Source organism: Ranitomeya variabilis, chromosome 2 (assembly GCF_051348905.1).
Source record: "Ranitomeya variabilis isolate aRanVar5 chromosome 2, aRanVar5.hap1, whole genome shotgun sequence".
Lineage (NCBI taxonomy): Eukaryota > Metazoa > Chordata > Amphibia > Anura > Dendrobatidae > Ranitomeya > Ranitomeya variabilis.
The window spans coordinates 706,609,054-706,626,945 of record NC_135233.1 but is presented as its reverse complement, the minus strand read 5'-3'; the positions used below and the strand labels follow the sequence as shown (position 1 = coordinate 706,626,945).

At 46.3% G+C, this 17,892-nt stretch overlaps 1 protein-coding gene across 1 annotated transcript in view; it reads left to right on the top strand.

The window, feature by feature from the left end:
• The first annotated feature begins 650 nt into the window (after window positions 1-650).
• REV3L (REV3 like, DNA directed polymerase zeta catalytic subunit) overlaps window positions 651-17,892 on the top strand; it is a 263,811-nt gene continuing 246,569 nt past the window's right edge. The window contains exon 1 of the mRNA XM_077289474.1: window positions 651-1,048. Coding sequence (XP_077145589.1) covers window positions 910-1,048 — 139 coding nt within the window. The 5' untranslated portion in view covers window positions 651-909. The remainder of the gene's footprint in view (window positions 1,049-17,892) is intronic.

Sequence of the window (17,892 nt, the reverse complement as noted above, 5' to 3'; positions counted from 1 at the left end):
ATTACCAGCGGAGCTGTACAGGACAGAATTCGGCGCCCGCTTTTCAGGTCCCACTCCAAGTTTCAGCTCACAAATACTGAGGTAAAATACTGACTGTGTGAACGTGGCCTAAGAAGAAGATTCAGTTTGCACCAAATTTTATTAGGACGGAACAACATCAGCCCCACTTGAATGGGATGAAAAGGCCGCTGCCGTAACGGAAGAAGGCACAGAATGCAGCGTGTGCACCGCAGCCCATTCTCGTCCTAGTGATCTGCTCTCCATTTCCGCTTCTCTGCACAATAGAACCACACAAGTCTAAACAGGACACTACGGCGCCTGCGCGGAAGCCTCATTGATCTCCGGCCGTGAGTCTGCAGCATCCCCCCGCCCGGGACTGCTCACAAGTGCTGCCGCGAGACAGCGGAGGTGCAGCAGCTGCACAACCTGTAGGGGCGCTATCCCAAAGGCCAAGTGCAAGTCCGCGCTACTTCCTGTCCCCCCCATACCCCCGAGGGTCACCCATTGTGCGCAGAGGGCGGCACGCCAAGGGTTACTACTACTACAACGAGCGTACGAGTGGGGGCGTGTCCGACGCTCCTCCCACACAGCGTACGCTGGGCACGCCCACGACTCGCCCCCACCAGCCTGTCACTCTCCCTCCCCGTGACGTCACCATCATGGCAACAACAGCTGCGGCGGCCGCAGCCAGAGCCGTGACCGGAGGGATCGTGAGCCCGGGCCGGCTGCAGTGTGACTCGGAGCAGGAGGGGCGGCGCGGGGGCGAGCTGACAGCATGAGGCTCCCGGCGAGTGCTGAGCCGGAGCGCTGCTGAGAGCCATGCAGCCAGCCTGTGTGTGACTGAGCACATGCCCTCTCCCAGGCCCCTGCGCGGACCCTGCACGGACCCTGCTAGCACCGAGCCTCACCATGTTCTCCCTGCGCCTGGTCACTGCGGATTATTACTTGGCTGCCCCGGTGCCCGGCCTGGATGTAACCCGCTCCCACTTCAGAGACTGCCCTGTGAGGAGAGTGCCCGTGGTGCGGGTGTTCGGGGCCACCCCTGCAGGTAAGAGAAGGCCTTTATATGCCAGGTGCCATCTCTGTGTGTGCCCTTCTAGGTGAGGGCATGAGCCCTGCTGCCACAGTCTGTGCCATGGTCCGCAGACACAATGGGGCTAGTCTCCCAGACACGCTGGGTGGCAGAGCATGTGACAGGCCACCACCTCAAGGATCGGACCTGGGGTCTCTCTGACCTGTCTGTGGAGTGGGCAGAAGGGGCTGGGGGTCCTCACATGACCTGCCGGGGAATGAGACGGGAGCGCTGGCACAGACGTGTTACCCAGAGGACAAGCGGCAGCGCCTCCCACACTGTCATCACACTGCTAACGATCCTGGCGTGTGCCCGCACTCACCTGCCTCCCATTAGATGGGGTATTGTGTGTGCTGGGTTTTCTGTAGGGTCAGCAAAGATCCAGATAGAGGGGACGTCAGGAGGAGCAGATTTATAGGGATCTAATTATTAAACACGTTGCGGTGCCTACCGCTGGCATTCTGCTGGATGCTATCAATGCGTTTCCTTTATGGGCGTCAATATAATGTGTCCTGGGGACGTGCCGCAAAAAAATCTGAGTGATATAATTAGACTCCTGCTGATTCTGAAAATCCCCCATAAAACAAAAGGAATAATCCCTCTAGCAGCCTGCCACCCTCCTCTCCCTGGCAGCCAAGACTGGCAGTGCTGATGGCAGGTATCAATTGCTGACTGTAATCTCTGCTCGGGGCATTTTTGGTTGCTTATCGGCAAATAATCTGGAGCAATCATTATTTGTACTGGGTCAGTCTGTTTTTTCCAAGCTTTCAGTACAAAGTTGCGCGCGCGGGCATCACACGTCCGCGGGCATCACACGTCCGCGGGCGTTTGTATTGCGGCTCTGTAGGTAGTCCATATACTTTGTATGTGTTGTCCCCGTGAGGCACCATATTCTCCCTGTGAAGTAGTGCGTCTTGATGACCATTGCTTTATAGTATAGGACCCCAAAAGAAAACCGCCTTCATATAAAATTGGAGGTCAAAGGCAAAAACAGCAATGTGGGTGCTTATTATGGCCAAATGTATGAGACCCTTTGGCCTTACTGCAGTGGGGCTCAGTCTGTATGGCTCCTTAGGGCTGAGCCTACAGGCTTCACCAGACTCCATATGTGAAAATCTTCTGCCCCCAAGCAATGCCCATACAATGCCCTGACTGTGGCTGCGTCCTAGGGTAGGCACAGAACCTTTGTCGTAGAATCCATCATGCTGCATCTGGACCCACATTTTGGTGGGAGTCCAAACCCGTTGATAGTCAGTGGATCCATCAGACCTCGGAGGTGAATGTCGTGTAATGGTTCTGCCACTGTGCTCGACGTGTCTACTTTGAAAGAAACCCGACACACTCTTATCAGTTGCTGTTTTTGTGCCAATGCATGTACACTGCTGAAAGTTTTTTTCCGTGTGACAATGGTGACACCGACTCTTGGGCAAATGGGGAAAATAATGCTCATGTACGATGGCTCCAACCTTAGCCATGGGCACCATTCTATAATAATATCCCACTGAGCAGTGAAGTGTTCTATGGCTGTTACTGGTCTTCACAGAAACAAAAGCACTTAAAGGGAATCTGTTGCCCCCAAAACTCAAATTCATACAGGGGAATTAACCACTATAAACACCATAGCTGTAGTGTAGATCTTACTGTGTTTTGTATAAAACGTTTATTATATATAGAAGAGTCCTCGGTCTATCCTTGGCGTTGGCCAGTCCTCCACACTTCCGCTTATAATGATTGACAGCGCTTGTATTGACTACTCTCATCCCCTCTCCTGTCCGCATGAGCCACCTGCTACTGTGCAATCCAGGCAGCCGGTGCACACAGGAGAGGGGATGCAAACAACACAGCTTGCGCACACTGACACTGTGTACACTTGGCTCTTGCAGTGTCAGTGTGTGCAGGGCTGGGGAGTCAATCCACGTGCTGCAGAGCAAGTGCTGTCAGTCAGCATAAAGAGATGTGTGAGGGATTGTAACCGAGGCAGCAGAAAGGTGCACTCAGCTTGTGGACACACTGGGGTGTACAGAAGCCCCCTAATTTACATATCTAATAAAACAATTATCTAAAAAAAGTTAAAATCCAGACTACAAGTATAACATTTATAGGGGTGTAATCTTCTATATGAAAGTGTAAATGGTTAAATTTGAGATTTGGAGGTGATCAACTCTCATTTATGTTATCGCATCTCTAAGATTTGCCATAACACTCTGTGACTGCTGAATCATGACAGTGTGCCTACTTGCGGTCACATGCCGACTAGTCTCAACCAGCTTTTCTCAATTCACTTCTATTGGGAGAACTTGAGCGTGTCTAGTTGGCATGTGACTGCAAGTATGCAAATCACTTGGTGCCCGCCTGTAGCTGCAATTCTGGGGAATCGTGATTGCATGCGTACCGCACGCTGTCATGATTCGGCAATCCCATAGGGTAACTGTAGACTTCTGTTGCAATACTACACAATCCCTTTAAGAATTCAGGAAGGTTGGGGCCCATTTAACCTGGACGACCAATGCAGTTAAAAGACCACCTCTACATGTAAGACAATCAGTGGTTGTTTAATGGACTATTTAGACAGGACACCTGCACTTTCATGCACACAGAGCTTCTCGGCAGCACATGTCTTTTTTTACACAGGATGATATGCTGCCGAGATTGATGATTTTTAGTCTTGCCTGAAAAACCTGCATTTTGCTTGTTCATCAGGTGTTTGCTGGCCTCTGTAGATAATAGATTTTTGATCCCAAGTTGTACTCCATAGACTTGAATATACAGTAAGTTAAATGTGACTTTCATGCAACTTGACTATTCTTTTTGCAAGGTATTCACACAGACAGGTCTTGCATCGTAGGGTGAGATTTGTCATCAGGTGACCAGAGTTGCCCTGTGGCCCTTGCCTGATCTTGCAAGCTTCATTTATCCACGTGTGCATGTTTACTTTAGCGGACAGAGGGGAACAAACCACTTCCAGGCTTTTGTGGCATCAGCTTATCTCTTGCAGAGGACCGAGCCTGTAATATGGAGTCTGTCAGCACACAATGACTGTTCAAACCAAGCACATGCACTTGGTGTACCCTTGGCATGGCCAAGCAGTGCAATGCTGCTTTCCACCTTTTTCAGTTCCATCTATGTCTGCCTGTTCTTCCTTGATTGACAGCTCTGGCTTTACGGGAGCTAGAGAAGGGTGGAGATCGGTGGGAAGGTGTACTACAGTGTTAGGTCATGCCAAACAGTGCTTGGTTTGAACAGTTGTTTAGTGCTGGCAGACTCCCTTTAAATGTCAACATGCCCCATTTTGTTTTACACTGAAATGTCTGACAATGTGGAACAGTTAAAATGACAGTAAACAACAAAAAAGACTGATTTAGAAGACCTCAAGCCTTGTATGTGCAGCATATTGCCTTTCTTGCAGCGGCACCAGATCATAGCCTTAGGGCCTGTGCACACTGCTGTTTAAATCTTTAATATGGCATCTATTCTGCACTGCTGATAACATATGTTTGTGAGGAAAACCATCATGATTCGCTTTAAAGAAGTTACCGGTATCTTATTTCATCTTGATACTAGTTTATTTTTGTACTTTCAAGAAGTAACGTTTACTATATTACAATCCAGAGTCACACGCTGCTCCCAAAATGGAACCCTGCTGCCTCGACTGTTCTGCCTGCCACCGACACTGCCAGTTCAGACCACTTCCGCTGATGTCGCGTCGACAGAGCAGCTGCTTCTCTTCCGCCCAGCTCAGTTGATGTGACTGTCGATGTTATGCTGATTGACAGCCCACTGCCTAACTGCTGGGAGCTGGCCGTCAATCAGCGTGACTTCGCTAGCCAAGCCACGTGAACGGCTGTCTAGAAGAAGAAGAGGAGCTGCTCTATTGATGTGGAGCAGCCCATGACTGTTCTGAGCCGGCAGTGGGTAGAACGGTAGATAATATTAGAAAAAATAAAATAGTCCCAGATAATCCCTTCAAGGGTAGAAAATGGTTCCTGATAAGGAACCACAATGTGGTGTATGAAGTGCCCAATAAAGAATGGTAGGGCTCTGTGCTTGTACATGGTCCATGAGTGGTGGTTTGTGTATGACCTGGTTCAGGGTAATTTTTTCTTGACCTGAGTAATATACAGTAATAGTCTCTTTTCTTTGCTTCTTGTGGGCATTGATGTTTTTAGGGAAAATTAGGAATTCTGCATTATTTTCTAAAAGGGTCCCACCAGTCATTTCATGTTCATGGGGATGCCTGTGCCCTTACCAGTCCTCAACTTTCTTGGATAGCCATGTGGCCTGGGAAACATGGCCATTCTCCATAAGTACCGTATAAATTTGCTCCGTCACCAGTCCTGACTGCAGTCTACCTCATGCTATGGAAGCAGAGTTACTTTGTCTTCCTGCTGTCAGCAGCCCTGTGCAAGTTTTCCCTCCGGCCCTGGACAAGAAAGTGTGCCATGATGAAGTGTGAGGCTACTTGGGAAGTCTTAGCAGGAAGGTCAAAGGGAGTCATTCCATTGCAGCTGGGAGCAGACTGCTTTGTGCAGGGCCGCAACTATTACCCCTATCAATTGCCCGCCCTACCATGCCTTACTGAGGACCGCACACCAGTATGGGGCACAGTGTAACCAATGCTAAGGTGGGTTTTGGAGTGCTGAAGAACCTCTGAGCCATGTTACATGGGGGGCAGTGTGTGATCACCTTTGATGGGATCATTTATAAGGCAGCTTGTAGGACGATGTCTCATTGCTTCTATTGGCATTAACCATTTATAGGATCATTTAAAGCGCATTGTCACTCTTTAAATCTAGGCCTCTATGATGCCTCCGAAGGGTTAAACCAGCAGGCAGCTAGAACTCTTCAACATTTTTGCATGTTTGGCAGTGAGGAACGCAAGCTCAGACTTGTACAGTAAATCTGATTCTGCGTTTCTATCCAGTACTACTATTCTAAATGACTAATCACAGCAGGGGCTCGATGGGGCACAGGGCCATCATGCATTATTGTATGGGGGGTCCAAACTGCAGGTCCTTGCCCAAAACTACTCAGGGTGCATTCTGGAAAGTAGGCCGCGTTGGAGCAACAAGCAGGAATGGTATAACCATGGAGTACCTAAGCGTTTTATGGTGCGTCCTCACCTGCGTGAGAACTTGCGGTGGTCTGCACATCTGACTTGGGGGCCGCAATGGCTTTGTATTGGTTTACACCTTTAAAGGGGTTTGTCTTCATTCCTGTAAAAAAACCCTTGCTTTCTCCCGGACGACTTCCTTACCTCCAGCTGCATTGATATTATAAGGTACTCCTTTTGGAGTACAGATGATGGCAGTGAAAGGTCAGCCCCTGTGTCCTCTGAGCGTTGTGCTTGTTAGAACCATCTCCTGAAGCAGCTTGTCTCTAGAGATATTGAACATGGGTGGCCCATTCACTGCCATCATCAGTACTCCAAATGACCCCCATACACATTACATTGATGTGCACTGATCCTGCTGAGTTGCGTTGGGATGACTTGTATTCCATAAACGGTTGCATCTTGAAGGAATTCTTCTAAACGATCAGACTGACTTCTGATCTGTGGGGTTCTCTCTTCTGGGACCCTGCCACAAAAGAAACTAATTATTGTGTACATAGGCGCATCATGCAGACCTGTGCCTGGCACTGCAGCTCGTCCTTCCACCCTTCATTAGCTTGTTTGTTAGGTCGGACTATCCTAACCCCGTTTGGGTACAAGCAGGGATTACATTTGTTAGATACAGACCACGTAGCTCTCAGTTCCCTGGAGAGGTGGTCTCGGGTTGAGTTGACTGCAGTCAGTGTTTTTGCTGCCCTATTGGAGAACATCATAATGTTGAGACAGAGACCCTGATTATAGTGATATCACTTACTGTGCTTCTTGCTGCAGTTTTGATAAAATCACTGTTTTCTCTGCAACAAATCTACTAGTTCTCTTTATAACCTCGCCCACACCACTGATTGGCTGCTATCTGTGTACACTGCATAGGCAGAGAGCTGCCAATCGGTGCGAGCAGAGTTCTACAGAGCAGCAGGATTACAAGTCCTGTAGTGATAAAACCACTGTTTTATCAGCAGGAGATTATCAAAACTACATCAAGCAGCCCAGTAAGTGACACATCGATCAGGGTCTCTGTCTCTACATCAAGCTGCTTTTAGGTGGCAAATACCTGGTGACAAATTATTTTTTAAAATTTTATGAGTGATTTAATCCTTTGCAATGATTTTTGTTGGTTATGGTAGGGGAAAAGTTGACAGGGGCAAACAAGCACCATGTCCTAGTTGGTAAGAGGTGTGGTGTGAGCTGGCACTTTACCTATATGTATGGTAATTTGTAACCGTGTTCTGTTTTTGAGGGAAATACTATCCCTTTACAAAAGTAAATGACTTAAAGGTAGCACTCCTGCGTTTGTTTTGCACAAATTATGCTTACTCACCATCAGATGTCTCATTGTTAAGTTTACATGATCCCACCTCAGTTCCATCTGTGAATTTCGTCCTTCTTTATAGGACGTTTAATCATGTGATCCCTAGTGTGACAACCTGTCCAGTACATGCACTGATGTGTAGACAGGAAGTCAGTCTCGGACTTCCTGTGAGCTTACATCATAGCCTATGAAATCCCAGCTGTCAGCTCTCTGGCTCCTCCACACACTGACCACAGACTTTCATTACACTCCCTTTCATTACACTCCTTGGCCGTAAGTATGAAAATGGCATGTCTGCAGTCACATGACCGCTCCATGCAGGCGCCGGCATCGGAGAATTGTCAGCGCGCCCAGTGTGCACTGTGAGGATTCACAAGTCTTTAGTGACTGCGGACTTGTGGTTTTAGACCGGACAACCCCTTTAAGTGGTTAAAAGAAGGTAAAAATAAATGCACATATGCACTGCAGTGTCAAAACGACTTGCTGTGCTCATGGGAATTCTTATTCCACTACTCGGACAACTTGTCCTTTCTACACTAAATACATAAGTAAAGAGGAAGGCCCAAAAGATGCCCGGATGTCACTTTGCACATTTTGGCAGCAATTTTGCTATAAAGGCAACCTATTGCCAACAGAGACGCTATTAACCTGCAGATATGCTATCAGGAAACTACCAAAACCACAAAGTTGCTTCAGATATAAAAACCTCCAGAGAAAAGGAGCCATTCACTTGAAGCATCTTCTGCTTGAAAAAACTGACATTTTTTTTTTACCGGTGGAAGAAGCAGCAATGTGACATACCCTAAAGGTGAGCTTTTTATTGGGGCTATAGCGCTCACAAGGATATGCGCTAAGTTTCGGCTGATAGACTCTTTAACCATTGCTTTTTATATTGCCATGGTAACTCTCCTGGAAAGGTGTAGAGCTGGGAAATATTTCTTTGTATATGGTTTCCTCAAAATGATAGAATCACAAAGGACGTTGCTGTATTCTGAGATAAGAGCAAAATTACAGCAAAAGGAAAGCGATAAATTGGGCACTCCCCTCCCCCCCCAATTATCATGGGCGTAAAATTACCTCTTGTCTCCGTAGGATGAATATTGTGTAACGTGGATTTTTTAATTATTTTCTTTCTCCTCTCTGCAGCTTCCAGTAACTGGTGCTGACTAGTTGATCTATTTGGCATCCGTTGGTTTTTGGTGGAGACAGGTATAGATATGCAATATTTAAGGAGTAACTGTTTAATTTTATTTTTTTGATCAGTAGAACACTTGAAAACAAGACATTTTGTCATATATCTTCTCATTCTCAATTCACTGGTAAAATGCATATCCAGTGTACCGTTATATAGAATTTCCCATTACTGAGATAGTAGCTGTACTCATATAGTTATAAGGAGAACTATACCTGTCCTTTCTGGAGATCTTGCAGCAGAATATGTGTCTGTGTCCAGCTCGTCCCTCTTCTTCTCCCTCCATAGAATTTTAAAAACACTAACTGCCATCTCCTATCTCAGTAGTGGGATAATCTGTCTTCACTGAATACAGATTGTGCACAGGTTAACCATAAATTGAGTGAAATATCAGTCCAGGAGCAGAAAGCAAATTTTTCTAATAAGATATATTACAAAGTTATTTTTGTATTCATGTGTGCTATTGATTTATGGAATAAAATTAACAATTGTTACTCCTTTTAAAGGTAATCTGTCACCTGTTTTTTGCTACTCCATCAGAGAGCAGCATGAAGTGGGGTCAGAGTCCCTGATTCCTGTGATGTATCACTTACTGGGCTGCTTTCTATCATTTTTATAAAATAACTGCTAGATCTGCAGTTGGTAAAACAGTTATGTGAATGTTGAGCTCTGTAGGACCATGCCCACACCATTGATTGACAGCTTTCTGCCCGCAGTGTACATGTACACAGAAAGCTGCTGCTCAATGATTTTGAAGGTTTCACAAAGCTCATGAATATGGTTGACTACTGATAAAGCTGATTTTATTAAAGTGACACATCACTGGGGTCGAGGTCTTGGTCTCTACATTATGCTGCTTTCATATTAGGTGGCAAAAACTGGTCTCAGATTCCCTTTAAAAGGAGTCTGTTACCAGGTTTTTGAAGCCCCATTTGCGAGAAGCATGTCGTAGGGGCAGAGAACCTGATGCGAGTGATGTATCATCTACTGGGCTGCTTGGTGTAGTTTTGTTAAATCTGATTTTATCTGCTTCAGACCTACCAGATCTCTGAATGCTGAATGAGCTCTGTATAACCCTCGCCTACACCACTGTCTGATTTCGGTGTACTTTCTCAATAGGCATATAGCTGCCAATCAGTGGTGGGGCTGGGTTATACAGAGCTCCTTTAATATGGAGCATTACGTGGCATCAGGTTTATTAGACCTCTTGTGATAAATAATCTGTTGATTTTTATCAAAACTATAGCAAGCAGTCCAGTAATTGACATATCTCTGGAATCGGGGTCTCCCTAGGTTCTTGTCACCTAATCCGATTGCAGCATGATGTAGAGCATAATGCTGCTCTCAGATTAGGTAGCAAGAACCTGGTGTGATGAACTTGCACCTTGCCACCCTCCTGACATCGCTATTACATCAGACATATCAGGTAATGGGATCTCCCCATTATCACCAACGTGACGTTCCACACCCCCTGGGGACACGTGAGGTCAGCTTTGTACAGTTTTACACAGAATCCATGGTCCACACGTGCCTCGGGAGGCACGGGGAGTAAGAGGATGTGGCCCACACAGTCATTGACATGGCATCACCCTCGCAATCCTGAGAGGCCCCTTTCACTAGCACCTGTGAAATAGAGCTCTGTCAGCCCGGTAGGACTGCCACCAGTTCCTTTGTTATATATAAGCCTGGTCCGTTATCGGGCCAGAAACCAGCCCCGGTAGTATAGAAAGTTAAGCCAAGAAATGGACTTGTGGATTGAGATCAAAGAGTAGCCCAAGGTTAAATTATATGTTTAATACCCTTAAAGACACTCTAGACAATACACTGTATACTCAATGGTTATACATATATGATGGTCAGGTACACAAATATAATAGTGGTAGGACAAAAGATATGAGCAGATGGATCATGTCAATTACCTTTTTGATGTTAACCATGTGTGCGCTGGGCCGCGTGGCGCATGGGCTGCTAATTGGCTTCTAGGTCCTTCATAAAACCTAATATAATTCTTTTAATAGACGGTCCTATGGAGGCGGTTTTGGCACCACCGGATCTGTCTGGGCCCCTGCTACTGGTTAAGACCAAATGCAGCTTTGCTATCTGTTTTCTACTAGATGTTCTATGTATCTCCATACTCCTGAGTGCTAGAACGGGTCGAGATCCAAGCGGGCATTCACCATGTTTTGGGGATCTTGGAAATATACAATATGTACAGCTGGAACGTATAGTATCTTCCTTATGGAATTATGTTTCTGGAATGTTCTAGAAGGTGTCTGCAGCTTCATCAGGATTCTATATTGCAAGCAAGCCTTTGTTCTGCTCTGAGCTTGTCAAGGTGTGAGATCTGTCACTCAGTCTTTGAGGCTCGGCCCCCCACGTTGCTGAGACAGCTGCACACTGAAGTGGGTCATATAATCCCATGCTACATAGGATACCAATGATTGACATAAAATTATATCTCCCATATTCTTCACACCTGATTTCCCATTTAAGTTCTCACAGCATTACCCTACCAGTAGCAGGAACAAAGTCCACCCCCCCTCCCCCAGTAGTCACAGCAGTTCATTCTTTTAACCAGTCCTCCCAGTAGGGTCCCCTTATTTTTTCACCTGTGATGAATGTGGGGTTCCCCTCTATCCCATTCTTCAGTGGTAACATCAAGCGCTCCCATACATCTGATATATCCCTAGCACAATGCCATGATTACATGAAGCTTTATGTGAACAGCCCATCCTTCGCTGCATCATGAACCTTTCTGTTCTTATGTTGAATTTTCCGAACTGGAACGCAAGAGTCATTATCTGCCGTTGATAGCCACTGTTTGATCTCTTGGTGGCCTGACTGCTTCTGGCTCTTACCGCTAAAAATATTTCTAACCACACGTAGTTAAATATCTCCAAATAATGTGGCCTCGGTATAAGTGGGGCTTCCACTAGGGGTTCACTCACATGAGCGTATAACTTGGAGGAGTGCTATGCGATGTCTTATCAGACAGCACTTGGACCAATGTTACTCTGTGGGTCAGATGCAGATCTGCTATTTTTTTTTCATGCCGATTCGGTAACCCATTTAAGTCTACGGATGCGTGTGAAACATTGGACTGCACTCGAATCTTATCCTAGAGCAGTTCAACATCTGCGGACTCAGACAATTGAGAAGATGGGAGAAATTAAGTTCTGCATCCTCTCTGCACCTGTCATACGATTCTTCCATGCGAGAGAATTGGATAACAGTAAGCTGACACTCAGACAATCCGAGTTTGAGCCCGATTCTCTTGCATGAGAGAATCATCGCTCGTGTGACCTCGGCCTAAATCTCGTTAATTGTCTCTTCGGAGAGCAAGTGGATTAGAACTCTAGTGCCTCCTATTGGGAGTTGCAATCCTTAGGGTACTGTCACACAGTACCATTTTCATCGCTACGACGGCACGATCCGTGACGTCGCAGCGATCGTATGATTATCGCTCCAGCGTCGTAGACTGCGGTCACACGTTGCAATCACGGCGCTGGAGCGATGCCGAAGTCCCCGGTAACCAGGGTAAACATCGGGTTACTAAGCGCAGGGCCGTGCTTAGTAACCCGATGTTTACCCTGGTTACCAGCGTAAACGTAAAAAAAACAAACAGTACATACTTACATTCCGGTGTCTGTCCCCGGCGTTCTGCTTCTCTCCACTGTGTAAGCGCCATAGCCGGAAAGCAGAGCGGTGACGTCAGACGTCACCGCTGTGCTCGCTTTCCGGCCGGCGCTCACACTGCAGAGAAGCTGAGACGCCGGAGGACAGACACCGGAATGTAAGTATGTACGGTTTGTTTTTTTTACGTTTACGCTGGTAACCACGGTAAACATCGGGTTACTAAGCGCGGCCCTGCGCTTAGTTACCCGATGTTTACCCTGGTTACAAGCGAACACATCGCTGGATCGCTGTCACACACAACGATCCAGCGATGTCAGCGGGTGATCAAGCGACGAAAGAAAGTTCCATACGATCTGCTACGACGTACGATTCTCAGCAGGATCCCTGATCGCTGCTGCGTGTCAGACACTGCGATATCGTAACGATATCGCTAGAACGTCACGAATCGTACCGTCGTAGCGATCAAAATGGTACTGTGTGACAGTACCCTTAAAGTCTATATCGACCCTGTAACAAGCCTTTCTCAGGATAAAAGCCAAAACCAGAATCTCAATTTGCACACACTGTTTCGGGGTACTGCCCCTCGTCAGTGCAAAGTGTGAGACCTGAGTGGTGAGCGGCATCTGACTGGGATCCAAGGAATAACCTTTCTCCTTGTGGAGAGTGACATGTCAAGCCTGACATGCCACACATGCATTAGCCAAACCATCTTTTGACCAATCTCTATATCTTTTAAGTTCCCTCATAACAACTATGCTCTTCTCTCATAGGTCTGGCGGCACTTTTCTGTCAACGGCCTATCTTCATGCCAAGCAAAAGGATCGGCTGTTGACCTTCAGCAGGCCAGACCCTTCTCTCCTCGACATTATCTGTTGGCCAAGAGTCAGGAGGCCTCCATGCAAATCAGATGGTTGGCTAATGCTGTAGAAACCGCCGTGATCGGCAAACTTTCATCCAGTGTTTAAGTTGATGTTACGACTGTTCTGAAATCTCCTAATTTACTTACATCAATGATTTGCAAACTGCAGCCCTACAGCTGTTATAAAACTACAACTGCCCTGATAGCCGATGATTGCTGTCAAGGCATTCTGGGAGTTTTCTTTCAGCTGGACATCTGTAGCTTAAACACCCGTGTCTTACAAGCATAGTCCTAAATGAACCTCCTACTTAGTGTTTTTATGTTTTCTTTTTCTAGAGACTATGTACCCCTTTAACATGAGACTGTTTGCAAGCAGAGAGTGTTGTGCTGATGCAGAAACAAGAGTGAGTGGGCAGGAATGAAGAGGTCTCCATAAATGTCTCCAAGCTTAAGAGCCTACATGTAGGATTGTGCTCATCTCCAGCGTGTAGTGGTGATTGATGTGTCGTGTCATGTGTCTCTTACCCTTGGACAGGACACTAGAAGTTCTGCTTCCAATACGAATCTTGTGCCTATGGTGGAAGTAGTTCACTTAGAAACTTACTAGTGATCTCGACTTAGCTGTTTTTGGCTGCTGTAGCTGAAAAGAAGCCTTTCATAATAAAGGAATATTTGGAGCATAAGGGTTTTGTGGAGGCTGGGGCCTATTGAGCCTAGAAGACCCTCTACCATGGGGTGCCTGCTGGGGTAAGGAGATAAATGAGAAGATGGCAGCTCAGTTTTGTACTTACTTCTCTGAATCCTGTAGTGGCCAGTAATAACTTTTAAAGGAATTGTGCCTTTTTAAAATGTTGTTGTACCACAGTGTTTTAAAATAACGCCTTATCCGAGCATGTTCACTCATCACTAATAACAAACACTAAGAAACTGTAGAAGAGATCGGCTCAAATAGGGGCTTATCCGAGAAATACAGCAAGCTTTACACTCGGATTAAACTCACCTGTTCAATCTGTTTAAAACAGCTTATAATGTAGAAAATCAGCTGCAGGATCCAGGGGTCAGCAAACGATCATCAGACTGTAAAGGGAGTTAATGGACATACTCCACTTGGCGACCGAATTGATATCATACATGTGGCTTTCCTGAAGAAGTAACTATATACTTCGAAACATGTTGAAATAATCCACCAATTTACTGTACCATACTGGGATATACGTCTCAATTCTGTCGGCAGCGCGCTATTTGTCCACTAACTGCCTTAGGGTACGTGTCCACCTTCAGGATGGCCGGCGGTTTGGACGGAGCGGCAAACCGGCTCCGCCCTAAGCCCCGCCCCCTTCTGTGACGCGATGATGCCGGATGTGTTCATTGCACACATCCGGCATCATCGCACCCCACACATAGGGCCCTGTGATTTACCTTGCGGGGACGCAGCGTCGCCGCAAGGTACACGGACATGCTGCGATCTTAAAAGACGCGCAGCATGTCCGGAATCGCAGGGCCGCCGGGTGCGTGTTACCACGCATAGTGGAGACGGGATTTGATAAAATCCCCTCCACTATGCTGTAACATCTGGACGCTGCGTGTTTGACGCTGCGGCTCTGCAGCGTTTCCTGAACGTGGACACATACCCTAACAGTCTAATAACAAATACAGCTATTATTTGCCTTCCGCATCTCCAACATTGCTTACTGCTACTGCCGCGGTCTTTGTTGATTGCTTGCTTGCAGTGGTGACGTTGTCTCCTGCCACTGTCGCGGTCTCTGATTGCTTGCAATGGTGACATTGTGTCTCCTGCCGTGGTCTTTGTTGATTGCTTGCAATGGTGACATTGTGTCTCCTGCCATGGTCTTTGTTGATTACTTGCAATGGTGACATCTTGTCTCCTCCCACTACCGCAGTCTTTGTTGATTGCTTGTGGTATTGATGTGTCTCCTGCCACTGCCGTGGTCTTTGTTGATTGCTTGCAGTGGTGACATCATGTCTCCAGTGCTTGTTACTGCTGCAGTGGATCATTTTAGCTAGTGTCTCTGCTGTTGTAAACTGCATGACCCGTTGAGCCCAGTCATTGGTGGCAGCGGTTTCCGAGCACTTTCGACTGCACAGGCCAGTGTAGAAGATTAAGGCTATGTGCACACGTTGCGGATTAGGCTTAGGAATTTCTGGTGCGGATTCTGCCTCTCCTGGCAGAAAACGCACCTGCGTTTTTTTGTGCGGTTCCGCAGCGTTTTTTTGTGCGTTTTTGCTGTGGTTTTCTTGCGGATTTGCTGCGTTTTTTACCCCTGCGGTTTTCTATAATGGAATGGGTACAAAAACGCTGCAGATTCACAAAAAAGAAGTGACATGCTACTTCTTTTAAACCGCAGCGGTTTTTCCGCAAAGTGTGCACAGCATTTTTCTTTTTCTCATTGATTTACATTGTACTGTAAATCAATTGCGGATCTGCAGCGTTTCTGCACTGCAAAAAAATCTGCGGATCCGCAGAGAATCCGCAACGTGTGCACATACCCTAACAGAGACTGGATCAGCGGTAAAGAGGAAACTCTGGGCCGGTAAGTAGGTAAGTTACAGCTTTTTGTTGCTTTTAAATTTCTACAATGGTATAATTAAAATTTTAAATGGAACAGTCCCTTTGAGATATGTCGACTCTTTGACCTAAAGCATATGCTTCTTGAGCATAAGATGTATTAAAACTAGACTGGTTGTGTTGAACATTGTATTCCTATTTGTGGGTAGCATGTCATTGAGCAGGGGGTTGGCATAGATTAAAATAAACGTGCACTGCACATATAGTGTGAATACAACCTTACAGGAATATTGCCATCCTGTACATTTATAGTATATACAAAGGAAATGACACCCTTCCCTCTCCAAAAAAGAGAAAATAATGTTGCGCTCGTTTGGCCTCAGTAGCGTCTCCATGTGGCCTCCATGTTTAAACTGCAACCAACCCATCTGCTGAAATACTGCAAAAGAATCCCAAGGGGAAGACGAATACTAAAGTGACTGCTAAATGGCCATGGAGTAGTCTCCTATTCACTGATCCTAGTAATTATTCCAAGGATTTAGTATTTCACTCATTCCTGTAAACAGTTTGACTGCGGAAAAAAAAAAATGTTCCGTATATTCTGAAACTTGTCTGAGGATGACTCTTCGTTGGCCCAGCAGACGGGTTCTCACCACTCCAGAGGTCATTGACAGCCAGGCCTGGCATTCTAGAGTTACAGCAGGCATTGTGGGCATTGCTGCCTGTCAGCCTGCGGGTGCTCCTCTGTGCCATGCGGCTTCAGTTCCAGCTTCAGCTGCCAAAATATCAGTGAGCTTATTAAGGTAAACCGTGTGCTACTTGGAGCTGCGGCCCCGTCGTGCGGGGAACTGCAGATTCGCTGTCCGCCATGCCTTCAGGTTTAACTCTCCATGTCCTTCAGAAAACCTATTCAGGACCTTATGTTCCCTGTGTACGAGGTGGTTGTAGCCAGAGGGCCCAGATCTGATCATAGATGGGGCTCATTCACACAGCCACATTTGGGATCTGTGTAGAATACATGTGGTATACTAAGGAAACATTGGTCAGTGGGGCTTCACAGCCTGCTTTTAATACATCTATATGTCTGGAAGACGTTCTCTCAGGGGCTGTAATAAGGAATGTGCACACCAAGTCTTGTAGTGTGCGAACCATTCAAGTTTTTCAGGAGGAAGACTCAACAGAACTCTGGCGGTTTTTGTTCTGAAGCGTGTGTTTTTACATATTTTTGGTAGTTTTCTAGGCTTTTTTTGCTACAACTTTGCCACCCGTGTTTTCTAAAGAATGGTCAGGTCATTTGTTTTAATCGCGTGGCATCTTTGGGAACCTGAAGCAGTTAAAATAAGTATGTGACCATATGTTCGTTCTTTTTAGCATCTAGAGCTTTTTCATATGGTTTACAGAGCGTACCCGCCTGACAAAATCCATTGTGTGCACAAATTGTACAGCTGCACTCTCTCGAGAGGTTAGTGGTGTATGGATTGGAATGATACCTATATTTTGTGCACTTATCAGCCTGATTTTCTGTAAAAGTACTATTAAAATAATGGGGGAAAAAACATAACATGGACCTCGTTCCCCCCTGTCTTGATACTCTCTTTTGAAATTTATGAGCTGTTCATAGATTAGGTCATAAATATCTGACAGGTGGTGGTCCAGCACCTCCACAATCAGGTGTTATCAGCTCTGGCAATGGTGAGTAGGGTACGAAGCTGGACACCACAGAAACTGATCTGCAGTGGTCATTCTACAATGTTGGACAAAGCTATGGTGTTCCACACTATACACGGTTTACTGCCATCTGGCCACTGCCAGAGCTGGTAACATCTGATCGGTGGGGGGTCCGGGTTTTGTATTGATTTATCTATGCTGAGAGCAAGTGCAGAGGACCATATTTTCGGTCTGAGTACTATGTGACAAAACATCAGATCACATTCGGACCAATGTTAGTCTATGGGGCCATGCACATGTCCTATTTTGTCCTCAGACAAATAGTCCGAGGAAAAAAAATTTGCTGCATTCCCGATTTTGTTCCGATATTAGGATCACACTCACCCATGCAAGTCAGTGAGTCCATTGGAATCCATCAGACTGCACTCTGATATCCGCAGACTGGCACAATCTTCTCATCCTAGAGAATCTGATTGCACTCTGATCAGTGTGACCTGCATAATTGCCCAATTCTCTCAA